The sequence below is a fragment of the Ailuropoda melanoleuca genome, chromosome 13, assembly GCF_002007445.2.
Source record: "Ailuropoda melanoleuca isolate Jingjing chromosome 13, ASM200744v2, whole genome shotgun sequence".
Taxonomy (NCBI): Eukaryota; Metazoa; Chordata; class Mammalia; order Carnivora; family Ursidae; genus Ailuropoda; species Ailuropoda melanoleuca.
Genome location: NC_048230.1, coordinates 53247674 through 53268553, shown reverse-complemented (window position 1 = coordinate 53268553; position 20880 = coordinate 53247674). Strand labels below are relative to the sequence as shown.

Below are 20880 nucleotides of genomic sequence, written 5' to 3'. Positions count from 1 at the left end.
CTGTACCTGGCAGTGTCACACTCAGAAAAGATGTGATGCCTGGATGCATTTGAAGACCTACTTTGAATTATGGAGAAAGCTGTTCAGCTGGCCCTGAACTGGTGCATTTGGGGAAGGGGGCATTTGAAGGACAATTTTTTAAACTTTTGAAAGAAAATCTGAAAATCAGTTCTTGGAATAGAAATGTACAGAAACAGCAAGAATGCTGATAGTAAGAGCCTGAACACATGAACCTGATTATCTTTCCCCAATTGTAACTGACCAGAATGTTTAGCTGGTGCCTAACATTTAAAATACAATTCTTGACACCATCCTGGGTGCATTGAAACCACAGACTGACGCAATACTCATTTTCCTTAAGGAGAATAATATATGTACAGTGTTTAGAACAAAGCCTGGTATACTGTAAGTGCTTCATGAATGACAGCCAGTGTTATTAGCAACAAGGCATGCAGTTAGTTGTTATTAAGACAACTACATTGACAGCCATGATATAGAACCTTGTAATGAAAAACTGAGCCCATCTCATTTTTTCCTGCTTCTAACCTCAACTACTGACTGCATTCCCAAATTTTGAAAAATACTGTTATTTAAAAGTCCAATGACTAAAAAAAAACAAAAACAAAAAACCCCCCAAAAAACCAAGTACCTTAAAATACACTGTATCAACTTTTATTTCCTTTTTCGTTCAAGGAGTTCCTTTCTCAGCCCAAATACAAACAAACTCTCTCAAGATAAAAAGCCGATGCTGTTTTTAAGATCAAAAGAACCTGCCTTTCTTTGTGCAGGGGAAAAAAAAAGCAGCTGATTCCAGATACCTCCTGAAAAAATATCTGGTTTTTACAAAGATATTACTCCAGCTTGTTGGAAAATAATTAGTACATAAAAGAGTCTGCCCAGAGCTGTAAAAGCTCTTTATTTAAACCCACACTTTGGTGCAAAAGATAGTTAAAGATCAATCCAGGCTATTAAAAGGAAGAAACAAAAGCCTATAAACATACTGAATGGGAAACAACTCACTGAGACCACACAGGGTCATGAAGTCTTTTAGGGACCATTTTTATTCTGCTAATGTCTTTCCCCCCAGAATCCATTGATCATAAATGCAACCTGTCTTCCTCTACCTTTGATAAATGGAAGGACGAATTCATCTGTATGTAACTCACCTCCTCTCTTCTTTTACATAAAACAGATATGTCACAGCTGTTCTTGCTCTTCAAACAGATGTTTCCACCCACAGAAACATGGGGGACACTCCACTACAACGTGCTATTTGTTCTAGCGGGGTCGACGGATTGATACTTTGTCAGGGTCCCTTGGTGGCTACAGAGCGAAGTAGGTGCCATCGTCCTGCCCATCGGAGCACCCCCCCCTCCCCCGCCAAGCTGGTGTTCACAAAATGGATTGCCCTCGTGCAGCACTTACCCTCTCTGCAGGGACATCCTCGGAGGGCCTGGACAATCCGCAAACTTCCTCGGCCTGGTCTTGACACTCTGCGCCCTTGGCTTCCTGGTGGCTGTCGACAGGTGCCTTTTCCCGTCCCTTGTCCAGTTTGAAGAGTTTGTCCAAAAAGCTGGAGTCCTTGGGCTTGGAGGGGGCTGCTCCTCCTGACTCAGGTGAGACAGGCGCTGGTCCCCAAGTGGCAGAGAAGCCTCCGTCCTCGGCCGGGCCCTGGCCTGGGGTTTTATGCGGGTCGTGCCCCGGCGCAGCTGCCACCGGAAGTGCCCCGCTCTCACTTGGGTCTTTGTTCGCTAGGGCGTTCTTGGAGCTGACATCAAGCTTCACTGATCCAGTGCATGAATCCGTGGCTTGGTCTCCAGTACGTCCTGGTACAGGCCGAGAGAGTGTCAAGAAAAAACGAGATTTAGCAGCTGGTGCCCCGGGCTTGGCCTCTCTCCCAAGATTCTTTCCGTTGGCATCTGCAACAGCGCCGATCTCCATTGTCTTGGGGGAAGAAGTGGCCACATTATCCTCCTTGACGCTTAAGCCCAAGTCGACTGTAAACACAAACATAAACAGCGGTTGTTCGACGCGGCGAGGAAATTCAAGGATGGATAATGGACTCCAAACGCTTTATACACAGAGGCCAGCGTGAAGTGGGGGCTGTGTTGTTGTCCGCTCCCTCTGCAAAGCAGAACCGGGCGATCTAGAACTCCTCGGGAGGGAGGGGGGGGGCTCGAGAGGAGGAAGAGAGCTGGTTGGCGCAAGGCGCATCCCAGGCGCCGTACTAGTGACACTCGCGTTACTTCTCCGGTGGCCGCTTTAGAGGAATCCCGGGAGAAGCAAAGTATCATGATTTCATCGGGGAGGCGCGGCCGATAGGGGCTTGGGACCTGGAGCTCGAACAGGTTTCTCCGGCTCGGGATTACGGACATTTGGGGCTGGAGCGGTCTTTGCTATGGGTGGTGAGCAGCGTCCCCGGCCTCAGCCCAGTAGATGTCAGCACGCCCCCTCCCCCGCCCCCGTTGTGACAATCCAAAGTGCCTCCGGATATTGCCCTAGGTCCCTTGGGGTGGCGGGGGGGGGGCGCAAAAGTCACCCACATAGGAGAACCACTGCGCTAAATTGTCTCTTTGAATCCGAGTTACTTAAGCCATTCTGTGCCTCCATTTTCTGGCAAAATGAGGCAAATGGTCAAACTTACCTCCTCATTTTGTGATGCAGATTACATGAGTTAATCTGTTTAAAGCAGACAGAACAGTGCCTGACGTATGTCAGCTGTTAGCATTTCCACAAGTGAGCAAAGTGGCTGCCACAGGAGTCGATCCACGTCCCCACAGCTGCCCGGTGAGCTGCTAAGTCGCGGAGTCTGGTTGCGGACAGAGAGCTGACTCCGATGTCTATGCTCTGTCTTACCATCACGCCTACGTTAGCCTAGGCTCGTGCAAGATTTGAAAAACTAGGGGGCGCCTGGGTGGCATAGCGGTTGGGAGTCTGCCTTCTGCTCAGGTCGTGATACCTGTGTTGCAGGATCGAGCCCCACATCAGGCTCCTCTGCTGTAAGCCTGCTTCTTCCTCTCCCACTCCCCCTGCTTGTGTTCCCTCTCTCACTGGCTGTGTCTATCTCTGTCGAATAAATAAACAAAATCTTTAAAAAAAAAAAAAAGATTTGAAAAGCTAGTACTCAGAAAGTTTCCATGTTGAAGGCTGGAAGGACAAGCGTCCACACAGGACGGCAAATTGGACCTCCGGCCGGCATGGAATCAGAGGCCTAGGTTAGCGTCAGGGCTGCGCGTGGACTTGGGCTCTGCCTCCTCCTCCGGGGAGGGGCGTGCTTCCAGCATCCAGCTGTTTCTGCTTTGACCTCTGCATGGGTCTCATTGACCTGCTTTCTTTTCTTAGGCGCCTTTTACAAAGCAGCGCAATATTCAGGAAAAAAGGATAGACCACGGATTTTGGAATGCAAGTTAAAGATCAAGATTCTCTGCTGATAAACTGTGTGACCTGGGTCCAGTCACAAAAAATCCTTGAACTTCCTCGTAGGTAAGATGGGAATGCTAATAGCTCCCTTGCAGGATTGCTGTGATGTCGAAGGGAGAAAACGTATGCAAGGACTGCGGCACTGCTTTCCTGTAGTAGATACTTAAGAGTTGACAGATACTATGATTAGCTCGAAGGATTCTCGCACACCTTTGCCAGCATTGTGTTTTGCTTTATACAGCTGTAGCCAGTCACTTTTATTTTTTTATTTGTATTTTTTAAAGATTTTATTAATTTATTTATTAGAGAGAGCACGATAGGTGGGGAAGGGCAGAGGGAGAGAGAGAAGCAGACTTCCTGCTGAGTAGGGAGCCCGACATGGGACTCGATCCCAGGACCCCAGGATCATGACCTGAGCCGAAGGCAGATGCTTCACCGACTGAGCCACCCAGCTGCCCCGTAGCCAGTCACTTTTTAAATACATTTGCAGGAAGACAGAAAAAAGGACAAAAAGAGAAAGGGGAGACTCTTTTGGTCTGCTCATATGGCTCGTTAATGTGTGACACACACACACACACACAAGTACACACTTTAATTAGCAATTGTTTTTGCCAAACTCTGGTATCTCTCAGTGTCTAGAGTCAGGAACAAACAAAAAAGGAGAGAGAGAAAGGGAGAGCCGGATCCCTGTGTAGAATGGTCATCTCCGAGGAGCACAGAAGAGACGGTCCAGAGGCCAGTGACAAGCACTAGGGGTTCCTCGTGATCTCAGATCCCAAGGAAGTCACCCTGTAGGAGCACTGGGTATGTCCTCTAGCTCTTCTTCGCCCTTCCCCTGTGCTCTAGGAATTCATAATCGTGGTAAACACTGTACTCGGGAGAGAAGGCTGGAGGGAGAGCAGGAATAAGGAGTGATAGATGGATGTGTCAGGGCGCCAAGTAAGCCAGGCAGGCAGCTGACGCATCACAGTGAATATAAATGAATCGTGGGGACGGTCCATGCCAGGAGAAGAGGAAACAGTTGACAAAAAGGCAGAGACTGAGATTCAAAACAAGGAAGGGCTTTTCAAAATGCCAAGAGCATTCACCAATCTCTTTCAATTTTCCTCTCTTCCATACTCTCCAGTGGGGAACCAAAAGAGCTAGTGGAAAGCAAGAGTGTTACACTCAGAGAAAAAGTCTTTGAAAAAAAATATCTTCCCAAGGACAGACTTTTTAAAAATTGAGGTAAAATTGGCGTATATCATTATACTAGTTGCAGGTGTACCTTGTAGTAATAATTCGATACTGGTACACACTAGGAAGTGATCACCACAGGAAGTCTGGTTACCATCTGTCACCCCGCAATTGACCCCCTTTGCCCTACTGAACCCCCTTCCAACCGTCTTGATGCCTCTGATAACCACCGCTCTGTTCTCTGTATCTCCAAGTCTTGTTTTGTTTGTTCACTTGTTTGGTTTTTACATTCCACATATACGTGAACTCACATGGCATTTGTCTCTCTCTGTCTGACTTACTTCACTTAGCATAATATCTTCAAGGTCCATTGACATTTTTGCAAATGGCAAGATTTTCTTCTTTCTTATGGCCAAGTAGTATTCCACTATTTCTATCTATCTATCTATCTATCTATCTATCTATCTATCTATCTATCATCATCTTCCCCTTTGCCCTTTCTTCACATTCTCACCAACAGTTGTTATTTCTTGTTGGATTTGTTTTTGTTGTTTTTTTAATAGTAGCCATTCTGACAGGTGTGAGGTGATATTTTAGTGTGGTTTTTATTTGAATTTCCCTAATAATTAGTGATGTTGAACACTTTTCCATGTGCCTGTTGGCCATCCGTATGTCTTCCTTGGAAAACGTCTATCTATTTAGATTTTCTGTCCATTTTTAAGCCAGATTTTTTTTTTTTTTGCTATTGAGTTCTTTATACATTTTGAATATTAAGCCCTTATTGAAGAAATGATTTACAAATATTTTCTTCTATTCAGTGGGTTGCTTCTTCATTGTGCTGATGGTTTCCTTTGCTGTGCAGAAGCTTTTTAGTTTGACGCAGTCCCTAGACAGACTTTTTTAAAAGTGCCAATATATTGCTTTAATAAAAGAGAAATTCTTTTCATCCAGGTATCTAGACTAGCCCTCAATGCATTTAGAAATTACAGCAGATGCAAACTTTAGCTCTTGATATTAGAGAATGGGGGGAGTATTTTTGAAACTTGTAAGAACTAGGACTTCCTAGATGGGACATTCCATGATAATGAAGGTCTGTCCCCCAAACTTGAGTGAGTGCATACCAAAGTCCAACACCCAGAGCGTCCAGTTCCTTTACTAAAATGCTTACCTCTAACGTGGGCACATGATGTAAGCTAGACTAATCCTGTGGCTTTTGCTGAACCCATTAGAACAGAGTTACACTCCTTATGCTTGGGTTGGCGAACCAGTGGGGGTACCTCTGTAAGTGTTGGCCTTGGCCATCACATTCACAAGTGCCTGCCTGAGAACAAACTCAGATGAAAGCAGAGCCAAAAGATTCAGGGAGCAAATGCCCAGTGATAGAATTTGAATACCTGTATCCAGCTATACCGGAAGTTGAAATTTACCATTACGTGCCCAACAGATCTTTAGATCTTTTTTTTTTTCATTTATGTCAGTTTAAATCAAGTACATACTCAGTGACTCGGAGAGAATTTCATGGAATTGGCCAGTACCCATTTCACATGTCAAGTAATAGCAAACAATCCTCCTCCCGGGAAATTGTCTCCAGGCTTTTCAAGTCTGTCCAGGAGGAAGTTAGTATAGGAGGAAGGAAGGTAAAGACAATGAAACAGAAGGAAGTAAGTTACAAGGAGCTGGATAGAAAAGCCACCAACTCTTTGTCTTCACAATAAAAGTGAAGGGAAAAAATCCACTTCAGGAAAGAGATTACAACTTTTGAGACCTTCATAAACATTAGAAATGAAATATGTCCTAAAACATCAATTTAAATGCACGTGCACACAGACGCACGTGCACACACACACACACACTCACACACATCCAATCTGAATGAATAGGAAGAAAATCCACTGGAGTTACAAGTTTTGTACTCTTGCAAAGATGAATATTGTTTACATGCCTTCCTCACAGTATTATGGAAAGAACTAAAAAGTTCCTTCAGGACGATGGGAACCAAGCTTTCAATTCCTATGAAACCTTGAGAGAAGTTCATCTTGAATCTGGTTTCAATAAAAAACCTTTCTCATAAAGCAGACAAACAGATGACATACCAAAGAGATTTTACTTTCCATGAAAAAAAAATGTGTAAGAGTTTAAGGGAGATAAAAAGGAATCAAGTAAGAATGCAAATGACAGCTCCCAAATATCTAAAAGACTTGAAAATTTTGATCTTCTTGGTGCAGAAAATGTATTTTGCATTACGTGTGTGGCTTTTTAAAAGAGTGTCATCTGAGGCAGACGTGATTGAGAACTTATTTCCAGTGGCATTTTGGTGTCATTGTTAAGAACTTCGATGGTGAGGCAGAGAACCTCAGTTTGACTCTTGAATATGAAATACAGATGGTCCTCGACTTACAGTGCTGGGACTTGTGTTTTTCGGCTTTACAACAGTGCAAAAGTGATACTCATTCAGCAGAAACTGCACTTGGAATTCTGTATTAGGATCTTTTCCTGGGCTAGTGGTATGGGGGGGCGACCCTCTCTCGTGAGGCTCGGTAGTGACAGCTCCCAGTCAGCCATGTGATCCTGAGGGTCAACAAGCGGTACGCTGACAACCACCTGTACCCTTACAGCCATTCTGTCCCTCCCTTTCAGAGCAATATTCAGTACATTTCATGTACATGCCATAGTCAACACTTTATTACCAAATAGGCTTTGTGTGAGATGGTGCCCAACTGTAGGCGAATGGAAGTGCTCTGAGCACGTTTAAGGTAGGCTAGGCTAAATTATGATGCTGGGTAGGTTAGGTATAGTAAATATATTTTCTTTCTTTTTTTTTTTAAGATTTTATTTATTTATTTGACAGAGAGAGAGAGCATGAGCAGGGGGAGGGGCAGAGGGAGAGGGAGAAGCAGACTCCCCGCTGAGGAGGGAGCCCAACTCGGGACTCTATCCCAGGACCCTGGGATCATGACCTGAGCCGAAGGCAGATGCTTAACCAACTGAGCCACCCAGGCGCCTGTAAATACATCTTCAACATACAATGGATTTATCAGGAGGTAGCCCCATTCTAAATCGAGGAAGATCTGTCTGTGATCTGGCTGAATTACTTTATATCTCTATGTCTCAATTTTCTTATAAAATGGGCAAGAAAATAACAGTGCCATCTTCAAAGGGTCATTATGAAGATGAAATGAATTGCTTCCTACAAGATGTTTACTGCTTGTGGGCGTGTGGTGAGTCCTTGAGAAAAATTAGGGTCTTTTTCTATTCATATATTATTACTACCATTACTATTTTATATTTCCAAACAGAGGTCATAAGGAAAAAAATACTCCAAAGGTTTAACCTACAAACTTGAGTGCTCTGGAAAGACTTTTAAGAATAGTAGTGATATGGATTAATTTATCTTCAAAAATCTAAGAACCTGGGCCAGAGAAACTTCAGGAATGCTGCCCACTCTCTAAGTATCAAGTATTCTCAGTGAAAACAAGCTGCTTCCTCAGAGTTCTACTGACTATTTGAAACACATACACACACACACAAAGTCTCTATTACGATATCCAGAAATTCTGAGGAAGGATTATCTTTTGGTTTTTTTTTTTTTTTTGTCATGTGGCAAAGTTCAAATTTTCACTTTGTACAACTGTTCATGCATTGAATGTTTCCCATGTGCCAGGCATTATGGCAAATGCTGCCTGTAGCAAACAAGAAGCATTTTATTTATGTATTACAGCAAATGTATATGTTAGGTATTATCATCAGTCTCATTTTACAGATAGGAAAATGGAGGCTCTGAGAAGCAAGGTCACCTTTCAACCATCATCCTGCTCTTAAGTGGTGGAGTCAGGATTCGAACCCATGTTTGCCTGATTCCAAAGCTCAAACCCTTGACATGTAGCAGAAGTAAGAACAGAAGAGAGGGAGAGAACAAAGCAGACGAAGTTGGGTAAATGGAATTAGTGGATTTTCAAGAAAACACTATGCACAAGGGAAAAAATAAAACAACCATGTCTTCTTACATCTGGGAGACATTGGTGTGTGATTTTGTTTTGTTTCATTTTAAATAAAAATTAGATCATGTCATTCATCTGCATAAAATTATCCAAAGAGTGCTTCACCCCAATTAAAATCAAGCCCGAAGTCTCCCATGGGCAACACCTGCTAAGAAACTCAGCTCAGCACGTGTCCCTCCTCCCCACACACAAGCCTCGTTCCCACCTGAAGCCCTCTGCACTAGCTGTTCTTTCCGCCTGGGAATGCTTCCCCTCCGATCTTTCCATGGCCACCTGGTTATCATTCAGGCCTCAGGTCAGGCCCCTGATCACCCTCTCGAAAGTCACCCTCCCACTCACCCCCATTCCCTCTTTGGATTCTGCAGCACATTCCTTGGTCTCTGAAATGATCTCATTAATTCATTTTGCTTTTTCGCCACTAAAATTAAGCCCAAGGAGACAGAGACCTGGTCTGTCTTGATTACAGCTGTGTTCCCAGTCCCTTCAACAGTGCTTGGCACATAACAGGACTAAGTCAGGGAAGAGTAAGGCAGGAGTGCAGAGCCCAGGACATGACAAGCACCCAAGGAGGCTGACGATAACAATGGCAAGAGTAGCAAACCTTGTAATAACCGGTGATGGCAGATGTGGCGTTCTTTCTTCTAAGAATCCATTATCTAAATCCTCCTAGTTCTTGGGGTTAAAGAGGGAAGCAGAGGCCCTCATCATAATTTCATTTACAAACGAAGTGTCCACAAGTTACTTCCCACTCGGACATCCCTTCCTGTGCAACACCGTCCTGTATGTCAATATCCCGATCCAACTGGAGAAATGACAGGCAAGTTGGAAAAGGGAACTTGTGAACCTTGCAGAAGATGCAGTTTGCTGAGTCATGGGAAGTACTGCTCAGATCACACACAGGGCTCTCGCTGGGTGAGAATCTGGCAGAGTTGAAAGAGTTCACCGAAGAAGACAGGAAGGTAGAAGGGAAACTAGGTGATGACCCACTAAGCTCTTCAAAAGAGAATTATATTTGAATATCAAAGGATTACGCTAGGCCCTTGGGAAAACTGATGAAGACCTCAAAAAGTTTTATAAAAAAGACCCTTCTGCAGTCCTGCTGCAGGAGTCAAATGACACATCAAACAACTGTGGCTTTCTGTGTTGTGCAAATGCATTTGTTGTTTTATAGGTCTTGAAATAAGGATTCATGTGGCAGATGCTTATAGCTTGGAGGAAGAGGTTAAATTTGAAAATTTCACAGAATGATCAGATTTCATGCTTTTCATCTCAATATGAAAAAGCCACGATGTCTTGGCCAAGACATTCCAGCATAAATAAAAGAAAGGAATAAGCTAGGGGGCCTCTTAGAGCTGAAGGTTCTTGACTATCAGCTTGATGCAACATCTAGTGCATCTAGTGATGTAAATGCTGGGTTTTAATGTTGGGTTCCAACATTACGTGGGCAAAAAGTAACTGGTCACCCTGTGCTCTCTCAAAAGTCAGCAGTGATCTGCCCATCTCTGTGGGGCAAGACTATACTAGCAAAGCTCACCATTTCCACTCTCCTTTCTGCTCACAGATCTGCTATCATTCATGTGCTGCAAAAGTCTGGAACGTACAAAGATAATTCAAGTGCTAAGCCATCATTGTTCCAATGGGAGCCAATATTGTCACTCAAAGACACATTCAATGTTTGATTTTGTTTTTTGGGTTTTTTTCTCAATTTGATTATAATACACATTTAACATGAGTTTACTACCCCAAACAATTGATTCCTTAACTCTTTTCTTTTTCTGTCTCACCCTCCACCCTCATGGCGATGTAACTAGCATCTGCGACCCAGCATGGCTTGTCAAGGTTTGTCCACGCACGTATACAAATGTATACAAATACATATAAGCATTCCAGATACATGTACACAGCAGTTGTGTTTGCTCTTGGTCTTTACAAAAATTGGATCAGATTAGACATAATTTTTGATTGCTTTTATATATCGTTGTTACAGATCGAATGTTCATGACCCTACAAAATTCATGGGTGGAAACCCTAACCCCCTCTGCTGGTATTAGGAGGTGGAGCCTTTGGGAGGAGATGAGGTCATGAGGGTGGAGCCGACATGAATGGAATTCAGTGCGTTTATAAAAGAGGCCCCAACATAAACATGTAGAGAGCTCCCCTGTCCCTTCCACTGCTTGAGGACACAGTGAGAAGGTGGCCATCTATGAACCAGAAGGTTTTACTAGACAACAAACCTGCCAGCACCTTGATCTTGGACTCCCCAACCTACAGAATTGTGAGAAATCAATGGTTGTTGTTTAAGCCCCCCCAGTCTGTGGTATTTTTGTTAAAGCCTCCTGAATGAACTGACAATCACAGTTAATCCTCTCAGTCAATATGTCCAAATCTATCTTATTTTTTTATTTTTTATTTTTTATTTTTTTTAAAGATTTTATTTATTCGACAGAGATAGAGACAGCCAGCGAGAGAGGGAACACAAGCAGGGGGAGTGGGAGAGGAAGAAGCAGGCTCATTGAGGAGGAGCCTGATGTGGGGCTCAATCCTGTAACGCCAGGATCACGCCCTGAGCCGAAGGCAGACGCTTAACCGCTGTGCCACCCAGGCGCCCCTATCTTATTTTTTTAAATAGGCTCCATGCCCCACATGAAGCCTAATATGGGGTTTGAACTCACGACCCTGAAATCAAGACCTAAGCTGAGATCAGGAGTCAGATGCTTAACCAGCTGAGCCACCCAGGTACCCCTATCTTATTTTTTTTAATAATGGCATAATATTCCTTAGTAAGCATATACCAAATATATTTAAGCCATTGCCCTAATCAATGACCCTTCTGGTAGTTTCCAAGTAATTGTTTCCATTTCTATTACAAACAATGCTGGGATAAACTTCTGTGTTCAAAAAGCCTAAGCTAGTACTTTATTTCTATGGAATAGAGGCACCGATGTGGAGCTGCTGCACCCAAATCAATGTGCATTAAATTTTGGAAAGAGACACTGCCAGATCTCTTTCCCAGAAAGGGCTCTAGTGATGCACATTTTCAGCAGCAATGTGATCGAGTGTCTTCCTCCCACTCCCAAGGGTGGCAGGGATGGGAAGCAGCAAGAACACTGACCAGATATACAACATAAAGGACATCTTAAATGGTAAAAACATACCAGGGAAGGTCACATCTTATTCTCTCAGTGCCCACCAAGGATTAGTCTTGGACATGGAGGGTGGGGTAGGTGGAACTCAGGCTCCACCGAACACTGCTAAAGGGTGACAATTATTAGCTTGGGACTCTGGGGACCAGGAGTAGCCAGTCAGAAAACATGATGAGACAAGAGGCTCAGGGGAGAAGGACGGGGAGAAGCAACCAAATCAAGAAGACATTATATCCTCCAGAGTCGATATATGAATGATCAGCGAGCACAAGAAAAGATGGTCGACATCCTTGCTCATTAGGAAGCGGCAACCAAAACCACAACACGGTACCACTTCACACCCACTAGGATGGCCATGATCAGAAAGACGGATCATCACCCATGTTGGCAAGGATGTGGTGCTATCAGAATCCTCGTATGTGTCCGGTGGGAAGGTAAAATGGTGCAGTTGCCCTGGAAAGCAGTTTAGTAGCTCTTCTGGAAGTCAAACATAGAGTTACGGTATGACCCAGTAATTCCACTCCTAGGTACACAGCCAAGAGAATGAAAACATATGTCCACGCGAGAATGTGGACACACGTGTTCACAGCAGCCCTATTCACAGTAGCTGAAGAAGAAGCGGCAGCAGTCCAAACGTCAATCAGCCAACTGATGAATGGACACACAAGACATGGCCTCTCCAGATGGTGGAGTAGTATCCAGCCCTGGAAACGAGTGAAGCATCGCGACACGCTATGATACGGGTGAACCTGAAAACATGACGCGAAGTGAGAGAATCCGGATATCAAATTCCACGTATCGCATGATTCGAATTACACGAAACGTCCAGAAGAGACACATCCACAGAGACAGATAGCAGATTAGTGGTTCCCAGGGGGCTGGGGGGAGGGGCTATGGGGAAAGCCTGCTCCTGGGTTCGGAGTCTTTGGTTGGGGTGATGAGAACGTTTTGGAATTAGATAGTGGGGATGGTTTGGGCTACCTTATAAATACACTCAAAAGCACTGAGCTGCATACTTTAAAAAGGATGAAGGTTGTGGTATTTGAATTCCATCTCACTTTGGAAAAGGAAGACGTGGTATAAACAAACATCAAACAGCAGGGAGTGGGGAAAGAAACACCAAATTTGAGCCCACAGTTGAGAGGAAAGACGCACAGCTGGCTTTTAAGCATATGAAAGGATGCTCTGAGGCGCCTGGGTAGCGCAGTCGTTAAGCGTCTGCCTTCGGCTCAGGGCGTGATCCCGGCTCGGGCTCCTCCGGGATCAGGATCGAGTCCCACATGGGGCTCCTCCACTGAGAGTCTGCTTCTTCCTCTCCCACTCCCCTGCTGTGTTCCCTCTCTTGCTGGCTGTCTATCTCTGTCACATAAATAAATATAATCTTAAAAAAAAAAAAGAAAGGATGCTCAACTTCATGAACAGTTAAATACAAGCAAAATTAGGAGACGTAGCTTTCTACCTATCAAACTCGTGAAAAAGGAGATATTTAGTAACCTAACGGGGAGAGAATAAGAGAAAGAACGGCCCCGTGTATCATTGGTGGTGGTGTATTTTGTCAATCTCTTTGGAGGGTAATTTAGTAATATATACCACAATTCAAAAATTCACAAACACTGTGACTCTAAGTTCTACTTGCACCATATTACCCTATAAAGGTAATTGCACTGAGGCACAAAGACACGGAACAGACACACACTAGCCCCTGTCCCCATGACAAAAGACGAGAAACAACCTAACCACTTATCAATAGGGGCCTGGTGAAATAAATGATCACACGCTCATACAGTGAAATCCTCCACACATATTAACATTCACCAAGATGCCTAGTAAGTGAAAAAAGCCATGTCCAACTGTATGTATCGAACGTTCTCTGTCGTTTTTAAAAAGTGGTGTTGAGAGGCAGAGTAGCAGATTTTAAAATATGCTCAGTTGGAACACCTCTGGCCCTAAGAAACGGTAAAGAATACTTGCCTCTAAGAGGAAAAATGGGAAGCGGATGGACTCAGGGTGGGATGTTCTTCCTGTCTTACCTTATTATTTACACTGTTGGAAATGTTTACATGGATGCTAAGGCCCACGCCAACCCATGTCACTTAAACATGTAGAAATAATGAAAAGAAAAAAGAGGGGGAAAGGAGAGGTCTAGAATGGAATTTAAGGCTGACCGAAGGAACATATGGCCTATTTCCGCTTAGCCTGGGGGTGGCCCAGCAGCGACAGTGGGCTCTGTAACTAATGAGCCCAGCACTGTGATGGAGGCTTCACCAGGCCAAGCGGGCCTTGCCTCCTGGAGTGAGTGGCATGACCTCGGAGGGATCTTCATATTCCAGAGTCTGACCCTCTGCTCAGGAAACTCAGAAACTCCCACTTTTTAAGTCACCTGGAGTTGATGTACCCCTCAGAGGTCATTTTAAAAAGGACTCATGAATGGAGGGGACACAGCCGCTAGGGACCTCCTGCCCACGTGGTCCCTCCCTGGTGACAACATACACAGGAGCATGTTATCAAGGGCAGGAGGCCTGGTGGGTCCACAAGTCAAGAATTAATTAGCTGTAGGATTTCAATGTCTAGTCGCTTCAAGCTGGGATCACCTAATGGTAATGATGATGATTTTTTTTTTTTGAAGGTATTTTTGTTGAGAGATGAAAAGTAGGGAGAACAACTTTGTGTTATCAGAAGTTGCCAACTATGAGATCTGCTGATGTGGTCAGCATGGGGTTCATAAGCACAATGTTTAGATTTGTTTTTGAATCGGGAAATGTCATCTGAAAATCCACAAGTGGGGTTTTCACTGTAATATCTTATTATCTGCTGGGGGATTTCTGCAGGGCAGCCACGCCTGGGGCTGAGTCAAGCTCTCTAGGCGAGGGGGTGCTTCCAGGCCCCTGTCCCCTCCATATGTCCCAGAGCCCCACGCCAGGTCCCAGATGCAGAGGGCCTCCTGCCTGAGGGAATGTCACAGCCTGCTGGAAAGCAGTGGGAATGGATGGCAGGACCCTGCCGCCAGCATTTCTGACTCAGGAGACAGGGACTAGTGCCCTGAAATCTGCTGGTCTGACCAGTTCGAGGTGAGGGATGCTGCTGGTCTGGGCAGCCCTCTGAGAATCAACTCTCCATCACAGCTTTTGTTCCTACAGATGGAGCCAGACTCTGCTTGTATCTCCCATCTCTTGTGCTTAGAAACATGTGGTCTTTGAGGTCTGCTCTGCACGTAGCAGATCTTACCCACTAATCTGCTGCTTTAATTGTTAAACTTCCATGGGCAGCTTACCATGTCCTTGTTCTCACTGATTTATTGTATTTTTTAATTTTTGTTCAGTGACAAGTGTTGGCAAATTCTTCCCAGTGTGGCAAAAGGATATGAAGAGAAGGTATTTAGAAAAGTCCACTCTAGGATTAGAACTGTGGTGGAAGCATTGATGGCATTTCACGATCTGGTTAAAAGGCGCCCGGGGGGAGAGAAATGAAATAACGTGCAGCTGCCCCATGACGATCCTGCTTCTCTTTTTGCTGTTTGTCATGCTTCCTCTCGGTCCCTTTCTGGCTCTCTCAGCCTACCCTTCAAGAGAGGGACAGGTTAATGTTGCTCATGCTACTGAAACCCTGTCGAGGTCTCCATGTTCACAGCAGAATGTGCCATCCGGGCTTCCTCTTGGTCCAGAGAGGCAAAGAACACGTTGCGGGTGACTCGGCCGCAGCCATGTGGAAGTTAATGAAATCCGACTGTAATAACCCTGGAACAGAATGCTGTGTCCAGGGTGTCAACCACAGTAGGGACAAAAAAGTCTTGGATGAATTTAAAACAGAAATGCCAATGTTTTATTTTTGAAAGAAAATGGAAATAAGGAATTTTCTCTGCGAGTGCATCCCAAATGGTTTCCAACCATGGCTGAACATGAGCAGCTTTCAAAATACTAATGCCCAGGGAAACTTGAAGAAAGATTGACGTCTGGGCCCTATCCTCCAGAACTTCTGATTTACTGATTCTGGGTGGGGCCTGGTAATGGGATTAAAAAAAAATCCTCCCAGTGATTTTAATGTGGATTAAAAATCAGGCACCACTATTTTCCAGAATCGAGATCGTTGTAATGGCCATCCTCCACTGTCTCAGGCACCAAGTGAAGGGATATGCAAGCATTATCTTATTTTCTGGTCATAACACCATGAGGTGGAGAAGTGAAGTCTCTCGTTTAAGCTCACACAGCTGCAAACAGGTGAAGCGAGGCCTCAGATTCAAGGGGTTTGTCCAAAAGCACTCCCTGCAGCCATACTTTGTACAGCCTCCCTCTGGAAGAAACGATCTAAAACGCAAAGGATCAAAAATTTGTGCAAGGGTAGTCACTGCAACATTGTTTGGAGTGGAGAGAGAGAAAAACAAAAAAATGAATGCCCACCATTGGGGTAATGGCTGAATGAATAACATATCTACACCTTAAAATATATTGTAGCTGTCGAAAAACAATGAATTAAAGCCTGTACCCGTTGAATGTGTGTGTAGTCCAGGGACTTGTCCTGGGCTGGGGTGGCTGGACATGTGGGGACTAGCTGGGCATTTCTCTCTTTCTTGCCACCTGGCCTCTTGGTGGGACCAGCGTGGGCTCCCTCCCAGCAGCACAGTCCCAGAGCACTTGGACTGACCGGGTGGCTAGTTTACCCCAAAGCTGGTCCTGCAAGAGCAAAGGCAGAGGCTACAGAGCTTCCTAAAGCTTAGCCTTGGAATTCCTGTGTCATCCCTTCCACTCTGGATTATTGGTTATGCGGGCCAGCCCAGATTCAACGGGAGAAGTCCGCAAGAGGGAAACGTGGATTATTTTGGAGGGTTTGGGGAGAGGAAGGAGGGGTGTGCCTATCTGGAGACTGTCTACCATAATAGTGTAATAGGATAATTTTATCCAACAGAAATCCTCCCCTAGAGTTTTCGGTGAGAAAAAGCACTAAGGCTTAGACTTCTCAAGGCATACTTCCAAGGGGGCAGAAGGGCAAGGGGCGTTGGGCCACCTGGGAGAGCCAGTTTTCCGAAGTCGCTGCTGTATACTGAGAGGCGAGGCCTTGCAGTGCAGGGGAAGGAGGAAGGGAAGTGCCTGCGTGGATGGGGTGCAGGGCAGGGTTTCAATGGCAGAGCTGAGGATAAAGGGCTTATTGAGGGAGACATACACAGCAAGGTTACGGGAGGAGAGAGGAAAGGAACGTTTGGGAAATGAGCTAGATCCCCTTAACGTCTTTTGAAAGGCCTGAGTAAAGACCCGTGTGCTACTTCTGGTTGCCAAGCTGTAATTCTTCGAGATCAACACTGGCAGGCACCGCTGACGGCCCATCCAGCAGCCAATCCACTCCAGCCTCGCGTTCTCCACTTGCTGCCCGGAGGTGATTGACGTCCTAGCGGGCACTGGTGTGGCCACGTGACCTAGTTCTGGCCAATGAGATTAAGAGGATGCCTACTTGCACGCAGGGCCTTCTGGGAAAGAGCTCATTTTCTGTCCTAATAGAAGGGGGCTGGGGAATGGTGCGCGATCTTGGCCTTTTCTTCCTGCTCGTGGATCGCCAAGAGGACCATCACGTGAGGACGTGGTGATGTTGAGTCCCACGTTTTCACATCTCGGGTAGCTCTGATTTTTGGCCTTAGGGCTCCCGTTACACTTCGCCCAAGCATCACTATTGGCAAATGCTTCTATTCGCACTATGTTATCCCATGGGCAGAGACACTTGGCTGAAGTACGACTTTCCAGTCCCATAAAATGATTTCACTTATTTATTTTTTCAAGCAAAGTGAGGCAGTTCTTTTGGGGGACAATTGACCAGGAATAGAAAGGGAAGGTGTAATATTTTAGAAACTTCATATCCAGGTAAAACAGAGACAGTCTCCTGTTTCTGAAAAATGATGTGTTCTGCCAGATAAATCGTGCATTAGTCTGTGCTATCCAGTAACACTGAGGACTGAACAGCTTTTTGTTTTTTTTTTTAGAGCAGGAACTAATGTAATAAATTTAATAGGAAGGAGTTGAAGAAGGAGAAAAATGAGGCATTTTTATTTCTCCAAAGATCAGTGAGGTTCTAGGCATACATACACAGGTGGGAAAATCTCAGATCGTCAGATGACACGACAGGGAAAGCCAGGACTAAAGGACACGCATGACAACAGACTCTGCTTCTAGTTTTTCTTGTCTCCTGTGTTTCAACCCACTTACCCTGTGCCAGCCACTGTTCTTATACCTCCCTACAAAGTTAATATTATTATTAGCATTCCCATTTTACAGATGACTCTCTGAGAATACAAATTCCTTGCCACGGTTTCACAGCTAGGGGGTGGCAGAGCTGGGACCTAAGCCCAGGGCTCGTGCGTGTGCCAATCCAAAGTGTGAGTGTGCTCCCATTAGTGTTCTATTGCTGCTGTAACAAATCGCCCCAATTTTGGTGCCTTACAATAACACAAACATATTATCTTACAGTTCTGAAGGTCAGAAGTCAAAAACGGGTCAGCTTCTGGAAGCCCTAGGGGAACATCTGCTCTCTTGCTCTTTAGAGCTTTGAAAGGCCCCCGCATTCCTTGGCTCATGGTCCCTCCTTCCTGTCAGGGCCAACACTGCAGAATCTTCTAATCTCTCTCTCTGTGACATCTGCTTCTGTCCCTCTCATCTCCCCCTGCTTCCCCCTTAAAGGACCCTTGAGAGTACATTGGGCCCAGCCAGATGTAAAAGAGATAATCCAGTGAATGTCAAACTACAATGACAGCCTTTATGAGCATCAAATTAAATCCAACCCAGCACAAGTTACTTTCGCCATGTGCTTACCACCTGCCAGGCACTCTTCTAAGTATTTCACACGTATCAACTCCTTTCAGCCTCACGTTGATCTTAGAAGCTTGGTTCTACCAGGAATATCATTCCCATTTTACAAATGAAAGGACAGAGGTCCAGGAACTTGTCCAAGCTCACACAGCAAAGCCACGGTTCAAATCCAGCATCCTGGCTTCCTACACTGTCTGACCAGTCACGCCACCCCTGCTTTTTAATAAGCTCTCCCAGGAAATGAAATGTTCCTGCAGGGTGATGAACTGTTGGATTGTAGTGGGGAAAATATAGATAAAAAGAAGGAACACAGTCACCCAGAATCCCATTTATCTATTTCTCGGGTGACTTTTCCCTATGTGCATATGCGTATGTATACCCCCCACCATAGATGAATACAGATGGGCCTCAAAAGATAGGGTCAGAGAATTCTATCAAAAGGATCAAGCAAGGCCCCCAGAATCCTACTTTCATACCCCCTTAAAAACTGCATTGAAAATTATAACTTCATTAATAACCTGGGGAAAACAGCGAGAGGGTGATAATAGGCTGCCTTCCTCATTAAATGGGATAATCACTCCAAAGCGAGTTGCACGGGGCTCAAGTTGTCAATGAATGATAGGCAGAATTCTGACCTCAGAGGATTAATCTAAACTCTTTACAGATTCTCCAGCGGGTGCCGGATAAGTTGAAAGCGAGGCTGCAGGGAACGAGAGCTAAATGCAACCAACCCATGACTCACCAAAATGTGATTCTGTTTCCCTTGTCACGTGTAGGTATTCACACAGCAACATGCTATTCCAGACTGTCATTCTGTGTTTCTGTAACCTGTTTTCCTCTTTTTAGGAATTCCTTCCATATATATATATATATGATAAATGTTGGGGAGGAAAGGAGGGAACAAAGTAGAAAGGGAGGGAGAAAGGACCATGGGAGGGAGAATGGGGGGTCTTTCTCAATTCCCAATACTATGTTCTTCTGTTCTTCCTACATACTCCTTACCCTACAAATAGGGGAAGGATCATGTAATTATGATAGACAAAGTGATTTCTGTAGGGTGTATTATATTCTCAATGCCTCTCAATTTCTTGAGAACAAACATCTACAGTTTGTAAATTATATAGATGGTATGATTCTCATTTCAAAGCCTGTGCATCTCAATGGCCAGCTTTTACCCCATTCTCATCAAAGTCTGCTGCTGTAAATACAATCCATTTTGTGTACATCAAAGTATAAGTTTGACGCACAGGGTTTAATGGGAGGAAGAAACTTGGGGCCTTTTCTCCTCCAGTGATTGCCAATCCTGACTGTGCGTCAGAATCCTCTAGAAAGCTCCCAACCTTAGCTTGTTGTAGATAGAGGCTATAGGAGGGGATCTGCCATCTAAGCTTCTAATGAACTCCTCAGGACTGATATTGTGATATAGAATAAGAAATACCTATTTGGTCTTCATCCCCATTCCTGGCACAGACCGCCTAAAACTTATCATATAAATGATAAGAGGCATGAAGACGTCTTTTGTTATTCATAACAAGCCAGCCCCTTTTAACTACCTCTGAGTTTATTTTAATGAGGTGACTTTGGAAAGCCCCTAAGGATGGGGCCCTGGTTGCCAGGGGAACCAGCCTTGTGATTAGAGGGTTGGCACTTTCAGCCCCATCCCCCACCTCTGGGGAAGGGAACGTGGCTGGATATTGAGTTCCATCACTAACGGCCAATGACTTCATCAATCACGCCCGTGTAATAGGGCATGCCCCCAAATCCCTGAAGTACGGGGTTCCGAGAGCTGGACTGTGAGTACATGGGGGCGCGGGGAGGGTGGTGTGCCCAGCCAGGGCAGCGAAGCTCCATCAACCCCAGGAGCCCTCCTGCCTTGCCCTATGCCTCCCTTCCATCCAGCTGTTGCGAGTTGTATCCTTTTATAATAAACTGGCCATCTAGTAAGTCAAGTGTTCTCCTCGGGTCTGGGAGCCATTCTAGCAAAAGGCTGAACCTGAGGAGGGGCTCATGGGAATCTCTGATTTGTGCGGGTAACCTGAGCACCCTGAAACTGAAAGTGGGGGGCAGTCTTGAGGGACTGAGGCTTCAGCCTGCAAGGGCTGACGTGAACTTTAGGTCGACAGAGTAGGAACTGCATTGAGATGGAAGACACCCAGAAACATCACAGAGCTGTTTGGTATGGAAACCCCACACGTTTGGTGTCAGACGTGGTGTGAGTACTAGACTATAAGGAAAGGAGTGTTCCCCTAACACGAGGACATTCTAAAACCTCTGGAACCAATAAGAGGACTTATTTCCTCATTGCTCAGAAGAAGGAATGGAAGCCCAGAAACTTACAGCAACCGTAACCATAAAAGA

The 20880-nt window shown here is 45.1% G+C and overlaps 1 protein-coding gene across 1 annotated transcript in view; it reads right to left on the bottom strand.

Moving 5' to 3' along the window:
* Positions 1 to 20880, bottom strand: part of BCAS1 (brain enriched myelin associated protein 1) — a 95475-nt gene that overhangs the window by 61669 nt on the left and 12926 nt on the right. The window contains exon 4 of the mRNA XM_034640704.1: positions 1426 to 1997. Coding sequence (XP_034496595.1) covers positions 1426 to 1997 — 572 coding nt within the window. The remainder of the gene's footprint in view (positions 1 to 1425; positions 1998 to 20880) is intronic.